At 39.4% G+C, this 21,464-nt stretch overlaps 1 protein-coding gene across 3 annotated transcripts; it reads left to right on the top strand.

Annotated features, from left to right (window-relative positions):
• Positions 1–4,657: 4,657 nt before the first annotated feature.
• Positions 4,658–15,856, top strand: Wdr92 (WD repeat domain 92). 3 transcript variants are annotated; one of them, XM_069330168.1, is made up of 5 exons: positions 4,658–4,824; positions 4,873–5,021; positions 7,859–7,928; positions 12,364–12,534; positions 14,596–15,856. In XM_069330168.1, the coding sequence occupies exons 2-5, from the start codon at positions 4,890–4,892 to the stop codon at positions 15,285–15,287; spliced, it is 1,065 nt and encodes a 354-aa protein (XP_069186269.1). In that variant the 5' UTR covers positions 4,658–4,824; positions 4,873–4,889; the 3' UTR covers positions 15,288–15,856. The 3 variants fall into 3 exon arrangements, with proteins under 3 accessions (XP_069186269.1, XP_069186268.1, XP_045607428.1); XM_069330167.1 differs by having other exon boundaries at positions 4,658–4,753; positions 4,785–5,021; XM_045751472.2 differs by having other exon boundaries at positions 4,658–5,021.
• Positions 15,857–21,464: the final 5,608 nt, after the last annotated feature.

Consider the following 21,464-nt stretch of genomic DNA (forward strand, 5'->3'; position numbering starts at 1 on the left):
GTATTTTTCTGGGTATTGCTATTATGTCACATTTGGTGATAGACCTTAGAAAATAATAAAAAAAAAAAATGACCATGGCATGAAAAGGAAGTTACTGACAACAGTGAAAGCTCCATTTTGTAGCCTAACCTCTGTAGTCTACGCAAAGAGTATTTAATAGCATGATTTGAATCCCATACTCAAGTTCATGAATAATAGTAAGAAATGTTACAATTAAGAAGAAGAAATGAGTATGTTACAATTATGTTTTAAAGAGTTGAGCGCAATTAAGGATGATAAAGAATCACAATTAATGTACCAAGTTGTTTAATTTAGAGACTGGTGATCGGTCTCGAACCCATTACAGATGTAGTAACCAGCTCATTAAGACTGTAACTTGCTTAGATAAATGGATTTTGGGTTTAGTCCCTGACCTCACTAACGGGAGAACGTCCCTAACCTCATTATGTGCCTCTGTAATCCTTTCCACAATCACTTAGAGGATGAGTATGGTGTGCATAATAAATGAACTAAACTAAAAACTAGTAAACACACTAATTGGAAAAGCGTATGCTGAGCTCAACCACTGTAATTACAATTGGTCATCAAAGTCAGTGAAAAGGTAAATATTTCCTTTCCCTTAGCCCAGCCACTTGGGCTGGATAGTAGAGCGACAGTCTCGCTTCTTAAAGGTCGGCGTTCAATCCTCGACCGTCCAAGTGGTTGTGCACCATTCTTTTCCCCCCTGTCCCATCCCAAATCCTTATCCCTCATACCTCTTCCAAGTGTTATGTAATGACGTAGCACTTTCTTTTCCTCTTGTGATGGACTTTACAGCCTCCTGTGCCAGGTATCACGGGTTGAGGGTTTTATACACTGGATACTGAACTTAACTAATACTTTACTTACTGGCAAACAGAGACCCCAACTACTTCCTGATAAAATAAGATCGACCACTGCAGCCACACTGCTGCTGTCGTCAATCGATCAACAGTGGACACTCGAGTGCATATAATAAGTTGGGAGATCACCCTGTAAATGCTGTATGCTCAGAGAGGGGTTCAACGTCACCTTTATTTGGGAGTGCGGCTCCTAACTGGCATATTGGTCATGAATACACACCCTTCTCGAGCCGCCGTGACTCCCCCACCCTCTCCTTATTATGGGATTACCTCCAAATTCCCCTTTATGCTGTAACTGGCCTGTGTTTACCAATCTGCTACCGTTTCTCTCTCCCCCCCCCTCTCTCTCTCTCTCTCTCTCTCTCTCTCTCTCTCTCTCTCTCTCTCTCTCTCTCTCTCTCTCTCACTATCTAGGAAGCTTTACCAGGACAAGAGAAAAATCCGTTGTCAACGGACAAACATTACATGGTGTAGCGAGTAGATTATCCCAATAATATACTCGCTCCAAATGCATTGTTAATATTCCTGTCAACCTTTGGAGATGAATGAGGTGAGGCGTTGCCCGGGCAATACGGTGAGGTGTTGCCCGAGCATATAAGCAGCAGAATAGCAAACATTAACTAGTCTACTTTCAAGTGTGGTCTAGAGCAGACACTTGCGAGATACTGTACCGACGCTCAGTGCGCCCAACTCACATCAAAGTATCACCTGTGTACTTCTGTATATTCGACCAAATATATATATAGTATCTTAGTGTCTGTTTATTTGTCACCATACTTTACGTAACAATAGAACCGTTACAAGCCCTTTGATCCTGGCCGGGAAGGACTGACCGGACGACAATCCTTAACTGTTCACCCGACAGAGAATAGGTTGTTAAACGATTTGGCGGGTCATACTCCGGGATAAACATTAGGATTAAGGACCTACCCGAAACGCTATGCATGCTATAGTGGCTTTACAAGAATTTAAAAACTGGCTTTACAAGAATTTAAAAACTTTTTTATATATAAATAAAAAAAAATCCGCCGACGAATCTTCTTGTGTGCGATGAGACTTAATTAATTGTATCTGGCATAATTAAAATCTTAACTTAAATAATTCGTTTGTTAGACAATATATGATATTCAGATCTATAAATTACTTTAGAAAGGCCTATAATGCATATAAATATTAATTTACACATTCCTGGCGCTATACGCTAGGAATTTCAATACGTTGTTCAAATAATTTTAGGCAGGGAGTCTCTGGGTCGGTTGGTCGCTACGGGGTCATCGACGCCGACCCGGTCAGTCGTCAGGAAGCAGCCGTGGCGTGAGCATCGTCGGTCCCGTGTAGGTAAGGCTGATCACTTTTCTTTTTTTTTTTTTTTTTTTTTGCAAATATATCTGAGCAGTTGGGAGGTATGCATGAATATATAGTCTACCTCCACCTACAATGCTTAATGCATTATACATTTGTTCGCTATTATAGCATTGAGTTTTGTAATGTGTCCGAGGGTCATTGTTTCCCTATTTTTTTTCATCCGGGTTGTGTAGTATTCAAATGTTTGTATTCCACTAATGCTAAATAGTCTGTCCTCTCTCGGATATTGTGGAAGATTTTTGAGGATCATGATTTGCCAACATTATATGGGTAGGATATTATGTAGAATACACTTCCCCAGTGTTAAACTACCCCGTCGTCAGGCTAGGCTCGTTAACGCGGCGGTCGTCTCCCCCACATCCCAAGACGCATTTATTATCGACTTTCATGTACTGTGTATTAAAAAGTTTTTATAGTGTATAAATTAATTTTATATTCTATAATTAATTAGGCGTATAGTAGGTTCGGTATTTAGGTTCTGTTGGCAATTATTTTTACTTGAAGTATGTGGAGGGTGAAGCATTTACAGTTGCCTGTCCTCAGGCCAGGCTCGCCTACGCCGCCGCCTGACCCAAAGCCTCATTCATCAATTTTCTCGCTGTGTATTCAGAATTATTCTCGCGTATAAGGTAATATTATTTCATGAAGTTAATAGTTAACAACTAAGTTTACTGACAAGCGACAGTTCAATGTACAAATACTGCAATAGTTTAGTTTAGTTCATTTATTATGCACCCCATACCCATCTTGTGGGTGGTAGTAGAAAGGGTTACAGAGGCACATAATGGGCTCAGGGACTGAAGCTAAGCAAGTTACAATCTTGATACAGTTTACATTTGGTCAGATCTACATCAGCAGATAATGAGAATTCCCAGAGATACTTGTAACCGAGTCTAAGCCGAGTAGTTAACATCTAGAAGTCCGCTGATATTACTGGATGAACCATAGATGTGTGGCTCCTCTTGCATGATAGTATGATACTGCAATAGATGAACAACTTAGCGGGGACACCCCTCCTGGAACTGAATTTACCTGAGGGCCACTAACACTAGTGGCCTCGATGAGGGCAGTAAGCCGGCGGCTTGTCAAAGGTCCCCCTATTTGACCTGATGATCCTTTCCAGCTGTATTCCAGGGCTCTGGATACACAACTGGTCGGGTTCCGATTACATAACTCCAGGGGTGTGACTTGTTGGGCTTTGGGTTGTGCTCCAGTGGTTGTTTGTGTACTAGTGCTCCAGGTTTGTTTGCTAGGGCTTTGTTTCTTTGCAAGGGCTTTATGTTTGTTTGCTAGAAATTTGGGTTTCTTTTTTTGTGTATAGTTCAATTGTTTGATATGGCTCCATAGTGTGTTTCTACTACAAGTGGAGGGTTTTAGGTAGCTCTAAGCAGATTTTTGTTTGGTCGAGCTAGGAATGGAGTTTGGTTGTGTTCAGCTGGGACTGTTTAGCTTTGTGGGGGTTGGATGAGATGTATACTTGCTAGGCTTAAGGTTACACAACTGGTCGGGGTCCGGTTACACAACTGGTCGGGGTCCGGTTACACAACTAGTGGGGCTCAGGTTATACAACTGGTCGGGCTCCGGTTCATAACTGGTCGGGCTCCGGTTACACAACTGGTCAAGCTTCGGTTACACAACTGGTCGGGCTCCGGTTACACAACTTGTCAGGTTCCAATTGCATTACTCCGGGGGTGTGAATTGTTGGACTTTGAGTTGTGCATGGTTGTGTAGGGTTCGGTGTTCAATGAACGAAAAGGACATGAGCCGTTTAAATTGCGAACGCATACCAACGAATAACGCTAGTATCTATATAACAAATTTATTGTCCTGTGGAGTTGATTTAACTTCCAGACACGTTTTGTTTAATAAATATTAAAGATTTAATGGCTGTTTATGAAAGATATTATATAAATACACATTCTACTTCTTAATATCACCAATTAAATTTGCGACAATTTGAGCCATGAAATACGACGACTGGATCACTGTGTACAGGAGGCTGATATGGCAGCAAACACTCTCCAGGCGACCATATATCTTGGATAAGTCGCTCCTCACAATTGTCGCTTGGACCGTCGACTTCCTATGGCGTCACCTCTATTTATTTATTTATTTATTTATTTATTTATTTATTTATGCATATACAAGAATGTACATAAGGAATGTGAGGATACAATTATGGTAATTACAGTCTTGTAAAGCCACTAGCACGCGCAGCGTTTCGGGCAGAATCTAATTTCTCAAGAATCAGAATTTCTAATTTCTAACCTCTCACATATTTACGTCTCATTTCGTTATGAAATTAGATTATTTCAGAGTAAAAATAGGTTTGATCATGTTCTACGTGTAGCACCAACATTATAGTAAGTAAATATACCATATTTCTTCATTACTTACGTAATGCTAGGACGATTTGTGTAGTTTTGGGCCGATTTGGGTAAATCTATGGACCGGTGTTTACCTACACCAGCTGACTTGTCTCCCCCGTGCTGGCTACCCCGAGCCTTGAGCTGACGCCCTCGTGCTTGGTGTCCCCTGGAGCTGACGCCCTCGTGCTTGGTGTCCCCTGGAGCTGACGCCCTCGTGCTTGGTGTCCCCTGGAGCTGACGCCCTCGTGCTTGGTGTCCCCTCGAGCCTACCGTCATGGAGAAGCCTCAGGTGCTGGTATATGTTGAGAAGAGCCTCAATTACAGCGCCTTCGATGTGAAATGGATCCCGCGGTCGGCGAAGGTGGTTGCCATTGGTAGCCACCCCCAGGGCACCGGGGCCCTCCAGGTATGATATTTATGCTTTACCTGGTGGTCGTCATCTCTTAAGGGGCTTCCACCAGGACAGGAACTTATGGCTTGTCTTTAGTTCACCACAGTCTTCCTCAGGATCTCTTAAAATTGTCTTCCTTGAGAATCAGTGGTTTGTGGTGTAGTGGTGACTTGGGTCTTAGCAGGTAAATTTGATGTAATCAAATTTATCTTAATATCCTATCCTATAACCAGTAAAGTGTATACTGAATTATTTTTGTCTGCATATTCATTCACCAGTTCATAAATAATGCTCCACACATTGCAATCATAAAAATAATGTTTCTATGTATGAACAGCATTTAAGCTTTTGGGACTTGGGCAATACTAGTTTTGAGTGATACAGTATACAGAGCATTTACAGATGCCAGGGCTACTGGTGTCAAAGGAATGAAGCCATAAATGCTAAAACAATATCACTTAAAATTCAGCTGGGAAATATCATCACAAATAATGGGGAGGGGGAGATCTTTGACAAGCCTCTGGCTTGCTGTCCCTGTGCCATAGGCTTGTCACTAAAGACTCTGTCCCCTTCCCCATCACTAAAGATGGTGGTGAATAAGGAGACCTCAATATAAGTCTAACATGTGTATATATATATGCACTGGCTACCCCCACTCATCACATTTCTCCAGTCAGATTCAATTCCATTTAAGATGACCTCTTTTCTTTCTTTGTTTTAACCATTGTTTTATCCATTCTATTATTCTACTATTTATTTCATGTGCCTGTACTTTCATTGCTAGTCTTTTCTGTGGTATCTTAACAAAAGCTTTTGCGAAGTCCATGTATATTACATCAATTGGAAGTCCTTTCTCTGAATAGGTAGTTATCGTTTCCAAAATGTGAGCAGGTTTGTGATGCAAGACTTATTTTTAACAAAACCATGTTGCATTGATTTTAATATTGTTCATGTTGAGATGAGGAATGATTCCCTTCTTTGGGATTTTCTCCATGAGCTAAGCAAGGGTAAGGCTGTGTGTGCAGTCACTCCCAGTTACTGTGAAGCCCACTGCATCCCTACCACTTGTATGCATATGCAGATAACATTAAGTGAATTATAATTATTTTTCATTCTTTTAAATATGTCTGCTGCATAAATATACTTTTAATAATTTCTATATATCATGATACCACTCAACAAACACCTACTGTACTTTATACTGCAGTACTGTATGCTAATTATTCTCTCTTTAAAGTGGCATAAAGTAATAGCAATAAGTTTGCTATTTTTAGCTGAATTTATCTGAAGGCCACTATCATGTTAATGGCCTTAAAGAAGATACGAAGCCAGCGACTTGTTAAAGGTCCCCTCCATTGTTTGAGGATTTTTTCTACCAGGATTTTAAACTAGAATCATGACTTTGCATTTACAGCTTCAGTAAGTAGGTAGTTCCATGGGTTTATAACCCTATAGGTGAGAAACCTATCTTAGGGCATGAACTCAAAAACATTTTGTATAAACATTAGCTGCCCTTCTTAGTGTAGGACTAGATGTTTGGGTACATTGCCTTACAACTTGCGCTTCTCTTTCCCTAGCAGTAAATAGGTAGCTCTGAGTTAGCAAAATGAATTGTGGGGTTCAGTCCCTGAGCCCATTATGTGCCTCTGTAACCCTTTCCACTACCGCCCACAAGATGGGTATGGGGTTCATAATAAATGAACTAAACTGAGTTGAGCATCTGTTACGAGTTTTCTCCATTGGAGAGGTCAGCCGTTGGCCTAGGAAAACCTCGGCGAACTTAAGTCTAACTAGCATTACAAATTTTCATGATTAAACTTTCATTTAATCATATTCAGTAGTATAATGTCTTACTTTGTGCTTTATTCTGTTTGACAGCAACCCATCCTCTGAATTGACAGTACTGTTTCATACTAAGTGTAATAAGTACATTTCCTTACTGTCATGCATAGTACATAATTGCACTTATGGGGCTGTTACATTTACCTCTCCATTTATTCTCCTCGTTTTCTGTTAAGACACTCAGAATTTTAGGATGAAGTTTTCAAGTTCAATTTGCTATACAGAAGTTTTAAATATCAGGAATTTCTTTTTCAGTTTTACTAAACAATAGCGATTTTATACAAAATTTGAAAATATCCTGAGTTCACAATTTATTGATATATTTTAGTTTTGTTTTATTTTATAAAACTGTAATATCAATATAACTATAGGTTAAGTATTAATTGTAATTAAGAAGCAATAAGATGCTTATCTTCAAACACTAAGACGTTTAGGTTAGGTCATGGTTTTCAGGTACAGTAAACTCAAATATTCACAGTATATTTGATTATTACGGTTTAATACAAAGTGAAAATGAGAACAATTCCTGACTGCTATGAATAGTACATAATTGCACTTGTGCTGTTACATTTACCTTCCCAATTTTGGAGGACGGGCTGTTGACAGTTGTGATTTATCCAGTTGTCTAAAGTTTTATATTGTACACTATTTTGTTGTTTGTGTATACTGTATTGGGCTTGTTTAATCATAAATGTACTCGGTATTGTACTATAAACCCCCACTTGAACAGACATCATTCCTTTAAAATGCTAATTGGACTGGAAGCTTTTTTTTCTTCATTGCAATATACAGGCAACATAAGTTGCCCAGTCATTTTGGTAAAGACTATTATTGTTTAAAGTGACTGCCTGTGCCAGATTGAACGTCATTTAAGATGAAACAAGGGGAGTCGGTTCAATTAATCCATTTGAGCACGAGTACACAGTGCCAGCAATGTAATTTATAATTTTGCTTTGGTAGCTGTGCTCAGTTGACATAAATGTATAATATGGTGTACTGTATTTGGACAGGTGTACGAGATGAGCGACGGAGACCTTAAGCTGCTGCACGATGTGGAACGTCCCAAAGCGTTAAAGTGTGGTATGAATTATTACGTATGTCCCAATATATTCTGATTATTTCATGTAAAAAATTTTGTTGTTTATACTGTATATGTTCTAATAACAATGATTATTTTCATGGCTAGATTCTGTTACATATATCCTTAAAATGCAAATTATTTGCTCATTCAACTATGCCTAACTATAATTTAATAATTTCAAACAATGTTTTCATTACGTTTAAGTATTTATTTTTCTATATTGGTTATCCTGAGTTTATTTCCAGTATATTATATAGATTAATGCAAATATTTTACTGTACTTTTTATTGTGAAGCTGTTTAAGTGTTATTCTATTTCATTGCATCTTTAGGGGAGTGATATTTATTACTGGTGCTTATTATTGTTTGATATTTATCAAACTATTTTTGTTGAAGGTATGCTGGGTTTAATGATCGGTCTGTAGAGTATTTTATTTATTTACAAATAAGCATAAGTGTCTGGGCATATCTTATAAAAATTACTTATAACATTAATTTACTCATACAGTATTAAACTTAAAGGGAAAATTTATAAATGCACAGAGGGCCTTTGTAATAACTAGCATCTTTTCTTTGCCTTCCCTCCTCCTCTAATACATTCATATGGTTCATCAGATCTCAGTTTAACCAGTGTACCGTAGAGGTCTGAATTGTACTTGTATCTTGCTACTTTGATATGTATGTCTTATCTCTCTCTCTGTTGCATTATATCACCTGTTGTTACATTGTGTGTTGGGCACTTTTATTTATTCCTGTTTACATATTTACTCCTTTGTCAATAAATTTAGTTGCATTGAAAAATTGTGTTCATTTTGCATATAAATGAGGGCTGGAAATGATATTAGGCAATTGATATGTTTGCATGAGGCATTCCTTGCTCTTCTTCACTAAATGCAACACTAGTACTGTACTGTACAGTAGGTACTGCAGGTACTGTACTGTACCAGTACAGTACCTACATTTATGCCAACCAGCATAAATAAATATAAAATATATATTTTATATATATTTTTATATATAATATAATGGATATAAAATTGATTCTCATTTGTCATTAACAAATAATTAAAGCCGTGAAATATATAGTGGAACCTTTATAATCCAGACTATTTTGTGCCAGACTTAATCCAATTTTGGGAGGAAGATTTTCTTATAAAAACTAATGTATTGTATATGTGTATATATGTGTATATGTATGTATATATATATATATATATATATATATATATATATATATATGACAATGTCAGACCACGGAGGAAAAATGAAACAGGAAATTTCCTTAAGTACTTTCGTATATTAAATACATCTTCAGAAGGTCATTTTACAGATCGAGTGATGGGTATAAATAGGCAGGAGAGAGTGGTGAAGTAAGGTGAGGGCTAATTGGGTGCATCTGATGGGCCAATGGGCCTTCTGCGTTGTCCAAGTATTGTACCTCACCTTACTTCACCACTCTCTCCTGCCTATTTATACCCATCACTCGATCTGTAAAATGACCTTCTGAAGATGTATTTAATATACGAAAGTACTTAAGGAAATTTCCTGTTTCATTTTTCCTCCGTGGTCTGACATTGTCACATTCTTAATCACGTGTTTATTTTCGTGATATACACACATATACATATATATATATATATATATATATATATATATATGTCGTACCTAGTAGCCAGAACTCACTTCTCAGCCTACTATTCAAGGCCCGATTTGCCTAATAAGCCAAGTTTTCCTGAATTAATATATTTACTATAATTTTTTTCTTATGAAATGATAAAGCAACCCTTTTCTCTATGTATGAGGTCAATTTTTTTTATTGGAGTTAAAATTAACGTAGATATATGACCGAACCTAACCAACCCTACCTAACCTAACCTAACCTATATTTATAGGTAAGGTTAGGTTAGGTAGCCAAAAAAAGCTAGGTTAGGTTAGGTTAGGTAGGTTAGGTAGACGAAAAAACATTAATTCATGAAAACTTGGCTTATTAGGCAAATCGGGCCTTGAATAGTAGGCTGAGAAGTGCGTTCTGGCTATTAGGTACGACATATATATATATATATATATATATATATATATATATATATATATATATATATATATATATATATATATATATATATATATATATATATATATATATATATATATATATATATATATATATATATATATATAGTACTATATATATATATGTCGTACCTAGTAGCCAGAACTCACTTCTCAGCCTAACTATTCAAGGCCCGATTTGCCTAATAAGCCAAGTTTTCCTGAATTAATATATTTACTATAATTTTTTTCTTATGAAATGATAAAGCTAACCCTTTTCATCTATGTATGAGGTCAATTTTTTTTTATTGGAGTTAAAATTAACAGTAGATATATGACCGAACCTAACCAACCCTACCTAACCTAACCTAACCTATATTATAGGTAAGGTTAGGTTAGGTAGCCAAAAAAGCTAGGTTAGGTTAGGTTAGGTAGGTTAGGTAGTACGAAAAAACAATTAATTCATGAAAACTTGGCTTATTAGGCAAATCGGGCCATTGCATAGTAGGCTGAGAAGTGCGTTCTGGCTATTAGGTACGACATATATATATATATATATATATATATATATATATATATATATATATATATATATATATATATATATATATATATATATATATATATATATAATGTCGTACCCTAGTAGCCAGAACGCACTTGTCAGCCTACTATGCATGGCCCGATTTGCCTAATAAGCCAAGTTTTCATGAATTAATTGTTTTTCGACTACCTAACCTACCTAACCTAACCTAACTTTTTTGGCTACCTAACCTAACCTATATAGATAGGTTAGGTTAGGTAAGGTAGGGTTGGTTTGGTTCGGTCATATATCTACGTTAATTTTAACTCCAACAAAAAAAATTGACCTCATACATAATGAAATGGGTAGCTTTATCATTTCATAAGAAAAAAATTTGAGAAAATATATTAATTCAGGAAAACTTGGCTTATTAGGCAAATCGGGCCTTGCATAGTAGGCTGAGAAGTGCGTTCTGGCTACTAGGTACGACATATATATATATAAATAATCTTTTCCTTTGACATCAGACTTGTATACCCAGGCATTGGCCAGTTAAAAAAGTTTTCCCTTCCCTGGGGCCACCAGGCTTGTTTTCCCTTCCCTGGGCCCCCCAGGCTTGTTTTCCCTTCCCTGGGCCCCCCAGGCTTGTTTTCCCTTCCCTGGGCCCCCCAGGCTTGTTTTCCCTTCCCTGGGCCCCCCAGGCTTGTTTTCCCTTCCCTGGGCCCCCCAGGCTTGTTTTCCCTTCCCTGGGCCCCCCAGGCTTGTTTTCCCTTCCCTGGGCCCCCCAGGCTTGTTTTCCCTTTGCTGAACTCTAGACCTCAGGCACGTAGCCCTTCTCCTGGGCCTTCGGTCTTATATGGACCTCTGACTCATATTCTGGATCCGAAGCTCTTATTATTGGTGTTGTCCTGTGTTAGAGTCCCCTTGCTGGACTCCTCCTTGCTCATTTCTTGCCATGGGCCTCAAGCTTGTATGTTCTTTTCTTGTCTGTTCGTCATGCTAATTATGTGCGTTATTGATGTTTGGGTTTTGTGCAGTTAAACCTGGGTTAGCTACTTTGGGTTCTATTAGTAATCCATAAGTACATTTCATTCATATGCCTTAGTGTTTGCTGAATGGAAGCACTTTGTCCAATTGGTTTGGGATGAGCTATTAGCAGTTGCACTCCAAGGTTTATGAATGAAGTATACTTGCCAATTCACAATTTGCTTAACTTCAAGCTTTAATATGCTCAAAGCTTTCCTTTGAAATTTGCTGCACTCGTTTAGACAAATGATTGACTTCTATATTGTAACTAACTGCATCTAATTTACTGCAAAGTTTTGAAGAACTTTGTAACCTAAAACCTTCCCTGAATAAATGAGGATGTTATGCCTAGTTTAGTCACACAATTATATAAATACATACTGTAGTGGAACTTTGATAGAGTGGACTGAGTTTAAATGGATGTCTTGATGAGCTGGAGAGAATTTTTCAGATTCAGGTTCTGGTTTATCATGGCATCATCAATGATTTGGTGCTACAGCTACACTATTTAATAGAAATATTAAAAAAAAAAATTGAAATGTATTTATATTCAAAATGTTTTGTTTATATATATTATTATTTGTTCTATAATTTACATAAAGAAAATATTTGCTAATAACATAATAGAAAATAAAATAAAGCCTTAAATCTTAATGCTGTACATTATAACGAGTCTTCTTTTGGAATTAGTTGGGTTCCAATTAATCAGGTGTATTGAGGTTCCACTGTATAGACAAGTGTGGACAATAAACTTTGACTATTGCAACTCCTTGAATTTCTATTTAACTAATGGAATTTAGCATAGGAATTTTTGCCTGAATGAAGTGTCACTCACAGGAACATTTGGAGCCTCAACTCTGGAGGATCGACACTTAGCCACGGGAGATTTTGAAGGAAAGATGGAAATTATTGACCTGCAGTCTCCTGAAATGCCAGTTTATTCTGTCAAGGCTCACAGTCAGATCATCAATGCAATTGATGGAGTTGCTGGGCTGAACATTGGCAAAGGTAATATAAATACTGCTATTTGTTGTGTCCTGTATCTATAACAAAGAATAGTTCACTTAAACTTCTTCCTACATTCACTCTTTTTTTTCTGTGGGGCAGCTCCCTGGAGCTATTGGATTGATGTCAGCTAATATTAGTATGGGGCTTTATTCATATGGAATTGTCATGCATACCAGGGGATCACTAGCCAGAACATGGTCCCCTTAGAGAGACAAATGGAGCAATGGCCTATGAAACTCATGCATGAAAGTATCTGTATTCATGTCTGCCATCGATAGGGGTTGAGCACCCAGAAAGGTAGGCACTTGAAAACATATCCCTCCTGGTAGAAATATTGCAACCTCAGAATGAACAAAGGCTAGAAACTCCCCCAAAGAAAAACATGCTAACAAGCAACACGTCATCACACAAAGTACCGCATATTTGCCCCAACCCCCCATCCCGGGAGGGGGTGAGGAATCCCAGCCCACTGAGCCGGCAGCTGGACTGTCAGTTTGTCGGCTGAAGCAATACAGGATGGACACTTGCTCTGGCCTCAATTACCTGATTCGCTTCACCTTGCTGGTGTTCCTTTTGCGTGTTGGAGGCCAGGAGTTTTGTACCACGGCCGGCATGGGCTTAGGGCTTCCTTCCCTAAGTGCCCTGTGAGTACACCCCTTAGGGTTCAGAGTTCTCTTCTCTGGGTCCTTTGGGTCCCCATTCCCATAGAGGTAGTGACTGCTTGGTTTGCTACTATTCCCTTGAGGTCAGTTTAGGTCCCAGTACCTTTGTTTGGCCCAGGGTAGGGAGTGGTTAGTTGCTGATTGGGGCGTGCTGGGCTGCCCAGTTGCATAATCACAGCGGCCGTGACTCTTTCTAGTCCCCTGGGTTGTTGTACTTTCTCAGAGTTACCTTTCAATCTTTAGCTTGCTTTCTTGCCCGTTCAGAGGCTGCCACAGTCCATATTAGGTGCTACCTAGGTTCAGTAGGGCAGTCCTCCTCTGAGCCTCCTACTTGAGCTGGAAATGGAGTAAAATTGTTGTCCTATATCAGTCACAGGTAAATCTGTTGTCTTCCATTTACACTAAATGTAAAGTGGAAAGTCAAATATGGAATGTTACCTTGTGACTCAAGATCTTAAGATCATGGTTATTTCAACAACAACAAAAAATTTGTTCTTGAAGATCTAAGTATTCTTCCTTATAATGGAATTTCCTTCAGTAGTAATCAAAATAGTCTAAAATACCCTTAGGTTGATCTTATGGTATCACACCCGAGTGTTCCTGGGCTCGATTCTCAGGCAGGAAGAGTTGTTTGGGCACAGTTTTACACCTGATACCTCTGTTCGTCTATCAGTATATAGGTGCCAGGAGTTGGGCAACTATTGTTGGTTGCATTGTGGTGAAGGTCACTTGTTGGCCTAGAGAGACTTCGATGAGCCAAACAAGCTTCCTGTCCCCAACAATGGAAAACAAATTCTCTTACTAGGCCTGACTAGCAGAGGAAAAGCTGGAGTAGGTTTAAGCAATATGCATTGTATATATTTTAAGTTATGTGTTGTTTACATAAGCAGTATTTCTATTTATAAATGAGTTTTGTTCAAGAGCTTATAGCTCTGCTGATGCATTGCTCTTTATATTGACACAAAACATGCTGTAGAGTGTAAAAAATCTTTAATGGAAGAGTAGTACAGCACACATTGAATTTAGAATATTTGTTTGCAAGTATCTTTTTAAATAAGTAATAATTCAAATTAAATAGGCAGGCGATGAGTCACACTAATGTGGCTGAAGTATGTTGACCAGACCAAATCATCAAATTAAATAGCATATTTACTTCTGGTCATCAAATTAAATAGCATATTTACTTCTGGTCATCAAATTAAATAGCATATTTACTTCAATTCTTCATATATTGTACAGTATATTGTATGATGGAATGCTAGGAAGATTTTTGGTGAAGTATCAATTGGATGTACTGTATTTCCCACAAATGAAACAGCCATTACAGAACTGTATTTGCTTACACAGATAAAATATTGAAAGGAGCTTTGTAGTAATATGTTGATTAATATTGTACTAGGTGCACCAGAGATTGCCACTGGCAGCAGGGATGGACTTGTAAAAGTGTGGGACCCCCGTCAAAAAGATCGGCCAGTCATCACCATTGAACCCAAGGATGGTGAACAGAAGCGTGACTGCTGGAGTGTGGCATTTGGAAACTCGCACACTACTGAAGAAAGAGTTCTCTGTGCTGGCTTTGATAATGGTGACGTGAAAATGTTTGATCTTCGCAGCATGGCTATTAAGTGGGAAACAAACCTTAAAAATGGTGTGTGCTCACTTGAATTTGACCGTAAAGACATATTGATGAACAAGCTTATAACCACTACCTTAGAATCAAAATTCTACATCCACGATCTTCGAACATTCCATACAGATAAGGGCTTTACAAGACTTATGGATAAGGGCCACAAGTCTACCGTGTGGTGCGGGAAACATTTGCCACAAAATCGTGAAGTCTTCGTCACAACAGGTGGTAATGGTTCAGTTATGCTATGGAAATATTCCTATCCTGCATCAAGGTGCAAGAAACTTGATGATGGGTCAGAGATTGGGGTTGTTGGGGAGGTGAAGCTCCTGCAGAACTCTACCCTCACCAGTCAGCCCATCACAAGTTTTGACTGGAGTCCAGATAAGATGGGATTAAGTGTATGTTCAGGACTTGATCAGACAATTAGAGTTGTCATTTTTACAAAACTGAATACAGTGTGAGAAAAATGTGGAATAAAGACTGACCGTATATAACAATACAGTATATATTTATTCAGCGAAGCAGCTATGTGAATTTTTTTTAATTGCATGTGTATGCTAATATGCTTAGTTCTTCTTCATTGTGCATAATGTTGGCACCTATTACTACATTTAATTGATATTTTCTCATTTTTAAACTATCAAGTTTAGTCTTTATAAATATTTGAAAATGATAATGCTTTAGCCAAGATGATAGTGAATTGGCTACCATAGGTGGCCTTTGACCTAGCTTGCATTGCACAATCCTTCCTCAGTTATAAATGATTAGTTTGTTTTGATAGTGTGTGTAAACCAGGTTCCTAAACCTCCTTCCAATCAATTACTTTAATACCTCAATTCAATAGCCTTTGAACCTAGCACAGTTGTCTCATAACCGATTGATCCCAAGTTTGATTCCAGGGCAAGATGTTTAGGTATGCATCCTGGAGGATTGCCACACATTGGAAAAATATATTTGTTGCGTTTCTAATATCCTTTACCAATTCTTGCTGAAATGGAGAGAAAAAAAAAATAATAATAATAATATATATATATATATATATATATATATATATATATATATATATATATATATATATATATATATATATATATATATATATATGTATATATATATATGTGTGTGTATATGTATATATATATATATATATATATATATATATATATATTATATAATATATATATATAATCAGGATTAGATTTTGCAAGACATCATAGTCATGTGGCTTATCTATCCATGCAGAGTTAATATACCAACATAGATCTTGCCTCATTTTAATTTTATATTCATCTTTCTCCCTAATTCTAAATATTTTAGACACATTAATTGTAGCAGCATATTTTACATTAGCAGCACATTAGCTGTACCATTAAATGGAGCTAATTTAGGAAGCACTTTAGAACACTGTCAGTCAACCTCATCAGGAATGTAAGCTTATTGATTACTTTCCACACTATTTCTTCCCTCTATTTTAAAGAAAAAATTACCTCAATAAAAAAATAAGAATTTTTTTTTTTTTGTCCTTGATCCATCTCCTAGTGACACTTTTTCTTGATCTATTTCCCACAGTGGCACTTTTCTGTGGTCTATCATTCCCAGGGTGACACTGTTTCTTGATCTGTTTCCAATCATGTGGAAAAAAAGATTGTTGATTAATCTCCCACAGGGTGACACCAACCAGCTGTGGATTTTGTAAACGTTTATTTAAACTGCATTTGCATTTTGTATCTATAGTCACAATAGTAGTAATCCGATGCTCGGTGGCCTGCAGTTTTCTTTTGGGAAATAATACAATTCAAAGCTAATTAAAAAAAAGTGTTTGTTTATGATGCTACAGGTAATTGGGTCCTCTAGAACAGTAATCTACATGGGTGGCTTACAATTGAGGGACCCAGGTTCAATTCCCAGATGGGACAAATGGCTAAGCACATTTCCTTTCACTTGATGCCTTGGTTCACCTAGTAGTAAATATGTACCTGAGAGTTGGGCAGCTGTTGTGGGTTGCATCCTGGTTAACACTTTCATCCAGCAGTGACGAAAGTGTTTAAGCTTGAAATTAAGTTCAGTGCTGTCAACTCTTAGGTTTGTGTCGGCTAAGTAATGTGTATGGCCTCGGCAGGAGATAAAAATCAAAACCATTATTCAGTTCTACTCTAAAAATTAAGTTTTGTGAGTTTGTGCAGCAATATCTTTTCAAAATATTGACTTATTATAATAAAAAAAATTCACATTATATCTTGATTTAAAGATACATTTGTGTGCGAGTTAATAATCAGTAATAATAATGAGAAATTGGTAGAAGTCATGAAGAGGATTCAAACCTATACTCTGGGTACTCCCAAGCAAATGCCTTTAGACCACTACAACATGGCTTGATAAAAAGAATGCAACCTTTGGTTTCACCTGAATCCCACAAGGAAACTAGGGGTCCTGAGGCTTCCAACTGAAGCCAAGTCAGTTTTTTCACACACGACCCTAAAACACTGGTAGAAGTGGTCTAAAGCGTGAGCTTGGGAGTACCTAGAACATAGGTTCAAATCATCCTTTTGATTCCTAATGACTTTCTCATGGATACCTCATGTTAATGTGATTTCTTTGTGTATTTGAGAAGTATTTGAGGTGGTAGAGGTAGGAGGTAGTCAGGTGATGAGAGTATTTGAGGTAATTTGAGAGTAAGAAAGGAAGGCTGGATAGAAAAGGTTTATTAGAAAGGAATGAATGTATACTGGAATTGAACACAAACCTTTGGAAACTGTATGCAATCAAAGCTGTGATTTACAATGAAAAAAAATAGTTTGACCTTAGTTCTAACACAAATTCAACTTAAAATTTCTGGCAATTATGGTGGGTGTCTTTTAGGACCAAAACTCATTGAGATACGCATATATGTACAAAATATAACTAAATATGTACAGCAATGTTACACTTTGAATTTTGTATTGCAATATGAGACCTTAAAAAATAAAATAAAATCTTAATTAAATTTAAAAATACTTTTCTGTGAAGAGCCCCTTTGGCTCCCCAGAGCTATACCGGGCTGATGTGTATAAGACCGTGGCAACAGTGAATCGATAGAGTTCGAGGCCTACCGGAGACCAGAGCCAGAACCTGGACCCCTCAAGAGAGGCACGAGGAGCAATGGCTTAAAGACACCCCCCGTGTACTTGGAAGCAGTCTTTGTCTGCCATTTACCAGGTCAGGCACCCAGAAAGGTAGGACTTCCAAAACAAAGTACTGCTGGTCAAAAATTGCAAACCGAAAGCCGAACTAGCAAACAGAACTTCCCAATCAAAAACAAGGAAACAAACATGACGTCACTACAACCACCGCACATCTGTCTTCGCAGCCCCCCGTCCCTCTCCCTGGGAGGGGGATGGTGGGTGGGGGGGTCCCAGACCTCTACACCAGCAACTCTCCTCAGTTCACACGCTATTGGGATGGCAAATGGTCAATTGCTCTGGCTCCACTCTGCACAAAGCTGCTTAGTGGTGGTATTGCTCTGTGGTGGTCTGTGAGCCAGGAGTAATACAAGAGTACTGGGGCTGCATGCACCTAATGCCACTTTCCCTAGGTGCCTTGTAAGTACTGCCCCTGCAGCCTCAGGGTTATCTTCCCTGAGCCGTTCGGGAACTACCTCCTCGTGGTTTTGTTGCTGCTCGGTGATTGCCCGCCCTTAGGGGGTTAAGCTGGGGTGGTTCTTACTCCTGTTTGCCCTTGGGTAGGAGGTAGTCTCATCACTGGTTGGGGCGCGAGGAACTGTGTTGCTGTTTGATGTACACATAGCGACCGGTTCTGTTCACCTGGAGACGTTGTGCTCTTGCGGGGTTTTTTCTTTTGTTGTTGTTTTAATTTGCCTGGTGGGTGTGGTTGGACAACTTGTAGGATTTTGGTGGCCCTCCGTTAGTTCCCTGTACTTGTACATGTCGCAGAGGTTCAGCTTTTAGTTTGTTTGCTTGGTAGCTCTGAGATAACCGGTTAGCAGTACCTTGCCTTGGATTCCCTTAGCAGTCAGCCTAAGGGCTCTGGAAACCCTCATTGGGGCTCAGTGGTCCTATGGAGGAGACCTCAGAATTCACCTCAGCCTTGTGCGAGTTTGAAGGTTGCTTTGTCCCCTTGTCTCATGGTGACACTCACCGTCTGCCTTTGTTGGGGTCAGTGACACCTATGACCCGGAGTCTTGCGAGTGGTGTTCTTTGTTTGTACTCCATTCACCCAGTCCACTGAGACTGATATTCTGGTGCAGGCAGCTTTAGCGTTGCATGCAAGGTTTAGGTTGCAGCAACATGCGAGGTTGGTTGCCTTTCCGGATGCCCCGCAGCTGCCCTGCTTTGATTGTACTGGTACAGGGGTACCTCGGTTTAAGAGTTTAATCCGTTCCTGGCGACAGCTCGTAATCCGAAAACTCGTAAACCAAAGCGAATTTCCCCATAAGAAATAATGGGAAATGAATTAATCCATTCCTGACTACCCAAAAACCTCACTTCAAACTAAATTCTATACCTAATTCATCTAAATATACACTACAAAAGTATGTTCAAGTTATTACTTACCCTTGCTGATGACTGCTGTTGGTGTATGGAAGATGGTGAGGAGGAGGGAGGCAGGAGAGGTGTTACTGTTTGGAAGGGGAGTCCCCTTCCATTATAACATCAGGCAGTGAGGACTTCACTGGTGTGCACTCCCTGGCACGTTTTGCCTGCATACCACTAGGACCTGCTTGTGGCTCACTGCTTGCTTATCTTACTAAGAATCTGTCTAAAGGCACTTGTTTTTTCCTACATTTTAACACTTGTCTGTAGTAAGACATCACATTGTCATTTAAAAGGTCAATGCAACGGCCTGCTACAGCTTTATCTGGGTGAGTTTTTTCACCAAAACTTTGCAGTTTTTCCCATACTTCACACATTTTCTTAATGAAGGAGGAGAGGAGCCAGGCTTACGTTTCTGACACGAAGAGACAGGCGTTTCAGTAACAATGTACCGGGCGACAGACTCAATGGTCTCAGCAGGAGAAGAGGAATGGGAGCGAACAACACGAAGATTGCTGGGAGGATGATGGATATCAGCCTGGACAGACAGGCGGCGTGGAGGGTCAAGAGACTGGGGGGAGGGTTGGGAAGAAAGAGTGGGGGGAGATGGGAAAGAAGACATAGGAGACATGGTGGACTGGGCAGGAAGGGGGAAAACTCCAGGTGGAGAACCAGGAGGGAGACCTTTCGGGACAGGAAGCAAAGGAATAGGGGAGGAGGTGGAGGGCATGGTCGGGTCTAAGGCCTGGAAACGGTTGTGAGACTGAGGAAGGTGGGAAGGATGAGGAGAGGTAGAACGCCACACGCGAGTGTAGGATATACCCACGAAAGGGGCGAGACGACTGAACTTGGCGTCTCGCTTCAGGAAAAGTCAGACGGTCACGGTGTTTCAAGTTGAGGACGGCTTCCTCGAGTTTGTAATGTCCAGTGTATACACAAGCGCAAGAAGGCAGGGTGGGCCTCGCCACAACTGAGGCAGCGAGCCTGGGGAGAAGTGCACTCGGACTTAGAATGATCATCGTCCCCACACATAGGGCATAGATACACAGTACTTGTGCACTTGAGGACACCGTGCCCAAACTTCCAACACTTATTGCAAAGTCTAGGAGAGGGAATGTACTCCTGAACAGGAGTATCTGGCACCGGCAAGAATAATACAAGTCAGGAGGGTCAAAGGAGGAGCAAGGTCGGGGCCCAATGTAGCGGGGGCTACATGGCCTGGTCTTCCAACACAGTCCAACTCGGGGGCTTGGTCACCCACCCCATGAGCCTGAGAAGGTACAGGGGAAACATTATCTGCCATAAAAACGAGGAAAGACTTTCGTGTGTCTTTCATGTGACTTTCGTTCATGTCACGAATGTGCCCCCACACCCACCATGGAGCCACAATTAGAGGCAGGACACCCAACAAGAAGCTATCACCAATCATGCCGGGGTCCCCCAGGGATGCATCGTGAGTATACGCCCCACAAACGCCACCTTAAGAACCGTAAGTCCGTCGAGATCGGGTTCAGTGACGAAAGGAGGATTGACAATAAAAGGGTCACCCTCGTTCGAGACGTTGGGTACTACAGTTCTAAGGGTGCAAGAGTATGCCTCCTCAAACACCTGGACGTCAAAATAAAAGAAGCCTGAAATAAGAATCAAAACAGGCAAAAGGTCGGCGGGAAATGACAATGAGAAAGGAGAAGAGGGGGAGAAAAACGAAACAGAAGGAAAAGGTGTCCAGCAAAATGTGTGTGGACAGCAGCAGGAGCACAAGGCTACAAAAGGACAGGGGACCACCCCAAGGGGCATCACACTCTAGCAGCCGCCCACCAAGCCCCCTCACGGCAGCAACGAGCTGGACAGGAAGGGGGTGAAGAGCAAGAAACCCAAATGAATAAGGCAAATACAATATACTGCATTTATATGAAGGTGAAACATTATATTCCAGTTGATAAGGTAACTGAGCAGTCTTTTCTTTTGAACATTATATTGCAATGTTAAGAGAGTTGGCGATGGTCACATGGAACATAAATGATTTGTCGGTTACAACAGACAACTCATGTATTGGATGTGTAAATATTAAATTAATCAATTTCAGAGATAATAAGTTGGAAATTCATA

This window comes from Procambarus clarkii, chromosome 23 (assembly GCF_040958095.1).
Source record: "Procambarus clarkii isolate CNS0578487 chromosome 23, FALCON_Pclarkii_2.0, whole genome shotgun sequence".
In the NCBI taxonomy this organism is placed as follows: Eukaryota; Metazoa; Arthropoda; class Malacostraca; order Decapoda; family Cambaridae; genus Procambarus; species Procambarus clarkii.

Coding starts and splice junctions, on each gene's coding strand:
- Wdr92 (XM_045751472.2), top strand. CDS start 4,890: ATGGAGAAGCCTCAGGTGCTGGTATATGTTGAGAAGAGCCTCAATTAC. Junction 5,022..7,858: donor AGGGCACCGGGGCCCTCCAG/GTATGATATTTA, acceptor GTATTTGGACAG/GTGTACGAGATGAGCGACGG. Junction 12,535..14,595: donor TGGGCTGAACATTGGCAAAG/GTAATATAAATA, acceptor ATATTGTACTAG/GTGCACCAGAGATTGCCACT.